This window comes from Trypanosoma conorhini (genome assembly GCF_003719485.1).
Source record: "Trypanosoma conorhini strain 025E chromosome Unknown Tco_14.4_contig_01213, whole genome shotgun sequence".
Lineage (NCBI taxonomy): Eukaryota > Euglenozoa > Kinetoplastea > Trypanosomatida > Trypanosomatidae > Trypanosoma > Trypanosoma conorhini.
The window spans coordinates 666-3286 of NW_021705301.1; the positions used below are offsets into that span (position 1 = coordinate 666).

Sequence of the window (2621 nt, forward strand, 5' to 3'; positions counted from 1 at the left end):
AACAAATACATCAGTAAAAAGTAAGGAAAAAAACAATGAGAGATACAAAAGAAGTTACAACATTTATGTTTCCCTTGCTATCTTCTCTTTGACTTGTTCTGAACACAATTTAGAGAATATGGAGGTGAAAGCAAGAATGCAGCGAAAGGGACGCGGTGGCGAGTGTGTTATTCAGTTTCGGGCGGGAAAGATGATCTACAGGGAAGGCAAAGTGGAACCAGATCGACGTAGAGGGACCTTGTCTTTTTTTAAGATGCCAAACAACGATGTGAAAATGACTTGGATTTCAGGAAATGACGAAGAGCAGCACATACTTCCGCGCGGCGAAGTCAAGTTCAGCCAGGTAGAGAAGTGCACTACGGGAAGAGTATTTTTATTCGACTTTGGTACCAAACGGCCTCCGATTTTCTTTTGGCTCCAGGAAAAATCAAATGAAAATGATTCCGTATATATTTCTACAATACACGAACTAATTGGTGAAGATAAGCGACTGAATGATCGAACACGGGCTGAGCTTGACGTTGTCCTGCAGGATATTCTTCGAACTATGCAAAATGGAAGGGAACAAGATGTGGATCTTGTCGATGTCATTGGGTCGAAGAAGCTTCTTGACGCATTACATGAAGATCCGGCCTTTTTCATGTATAAGCTGCATCAGTTTCTTCCCGAGGGGACCGATCCAACGGTGGATGTAGTGGAACAGGTGAGAAATCCGCAAGTTTCTGCCGCAGCAGCTAATTTAGGCTCGCTTCTTCGTAATCCTCTTGGTTTCCGCGAAATTTGCACGGCTTTTGGGGTTAGTGCATCCAACCCTGGTGTATTTGGGTTTCTTTCTGGAGTTATTAAACTCTTTAAAAAGTAATCCGAAAAAAAAAAGAACACACACACCGTTTTTCTTTTTCCTCTTATTGGGAATTGCTGTTTATGGCCATTCATTTATTTTCCTTTTCCGCCTCATGCATAAAAAGAAATATTTTGGTTTGGAAGTTGAACTCTCTGGGAATGTGACTGTTCTCCTCCTGATTTATTTTTATTTTTCTTTTTATTTTTCTTCTTCTTTAACATCCATGTCGAAGAGTTCGAAAACAGCATATACATATATATCTGTTTATTATCGGGAGTTTGTTGCTTTTTTTGTTTTATTGTAGGAAATGTATCCGACGTCTCCCTTTTTTATGGGTGTTCAGTCGGATGCTCATCGATACGCTCAGGCAACTTTTCACGAGGGAGCGCATCGACAAGCTCCTGGTGATTCGACTCCATGGAGGGATGTTTCCTCTCCGCTGAATCGGTTGAAAGGATGGTGGCTAGCACCTGCAGCCAAAGGGAGCATGATTGCGGCTTGGTGCCTGACAGTGGTTCTTGGTTCATATTGCTTTTTTATTCAGCAAGATGCCAAAGGAACTTATTTGCTAAATAATGTTTTATTGCGTACTTTACACGAAGAGACATTGCGGGCCGATGCCAATCAGGAGCGTGCATCACAATTGAAGGAATCGATGAAAAAGCACCTTTTGCAAGAAGAAAGACAAAGCAAAGAAAATAGGCAATTTGTGAAAGGCTTTGAAGAATATAGTGAGACAATGAAGAAGGGTTTAATTAACTATGAATTAGAGCTTTCTCGCGAGAGCGCGAGAGCTGACGCCGTGCACGCTCGCAATCAAGAATTGGTTACTGAATTACTCAATGTTCGTCAGGAATTGTCTCGGGCGAAGAAAGAGAATAAAGACTTATTGGCGGAACTTGCAAAGCTGCAAAAGCTACAGAGAAGTGTTGTTTAGTATTACTTTTTTCTCTGGTAAAACCAAGTTGAATACTGAGTTCAAAGGTTTTTTCTTTGTATGTATGCCCAGTTTTGTCCTGCAACTCCATATGTGTTGTTGTTCTTCTTCTTTATTATTATTATTATCGTTGTTTCTTTGTGTATCCCCTTTTTAAATTTGCTTTACATGACATGTTTTTTTTCTTTTTTTTTCCTGGGCTATTTTTGAGGCCGTGTTGTTTTTCTTCTGGAACAGCTAAAAATAGGCAATGCATCTGAGTAAATGGTCGCGAGGTGGCCAGACAATATCTGCGAAAACAAGGAAAAAAAAGAGTTCCTCAATGGCATTTAGAGAGTTCCGCCATGCGAAGGAGGTACAAGAGCCCAAAATTTTTGCCAACTCACCCTCTGAAGCCTGCAATTCCAATTACGCAAGAAGGCCAAGCGGAAGGCCTTTTTTTTCCGAAAAATATGATGGGTGTTGGGATGACAACGTATGAAGAAGATTATGTAAAGCATTCATTTTCTCCTCAGGCGAAAACGACACCGGTGCCGCAGTCAAACATATCGGCAAAGCCCCGAGAGGGTTGGAAAACAACAACCTATAGAGAAATGAGCCGTACATTGATACAGGCTATTAGGCGCCATGAGGTTGGGCGGACTCCCCCTTCGAAGCCCTGTGAGAGAAGGCCAGACACTTCTACGGTTGCATATTCTTCAGAATACAGGGACGTGTTTACAAAGAAACCTCTCGTGTTGGAGCCATGTGTAAAGCCTGTTGCGATTGTCAATAACATTCCATTCCGAGGGACAAGTACAATGAAGAGTGACTACAAATTTATAAAACTATTTCCACATG

The 2621-nt window shown here is 41.5% G+C and overlaps 3 protein-coding genes across 3 annotated transcripts, besides 1 other annotated feature; all 3 read left to right on the plus strand.

Annotated features, from left to right (window-relative positions):
• Positions 1-118: 118 nt before the first annotated feature.
• Tco025E_09658 (putative 26S proteasome complex ubiquitin receptor) lies at positions 119-862 on the plus strand (the record flags this gene model as incomplete). The annotated part of the gene is made up of 1 exon (XM_029376469.1): positions 119-862. The coding sequence occupies one exon, from the start codon at positions 119-121 to the stop codon at positions 860-862; it is 744 nt and encodes a 247-aa protein (XP_029223433.1).
• A 161-nt stretch (positions 863-1023) lies between these two features.
• Positions 1024-1060: a microsatellite.
• A 115-nt stretch (positions 1061-1175) lies between these two features.
• Tco025E_09659 (uncharacterized protein) lies at positions 1176-1781 on the plus strand (the record flags this gene model as incomplete). The annotated part of the gene is made up of 1 exon (XM_029376470.1): positions 1176-1781. One exon carries the CDS (start codon positions 1176-1178, stop codon positions 1779-1781), a length of 606 nt encoding a protein of 201 aa, XP_029223434.1.
• A 344-nt stretch (positions 1782-2125) lies between these two features.
• On the plus strand, positions 2126-2621 carry Tco025E_09660 (uncharacterized protein; the record flags this gene model as incomplete). Its single annotated transcript, XM_029376471.1, has 1 exon — positions 2126-2621. A coding segment is annotated over one exon (496 nt), but the record flags the coding sequence as incomplete, so codon positions are not given.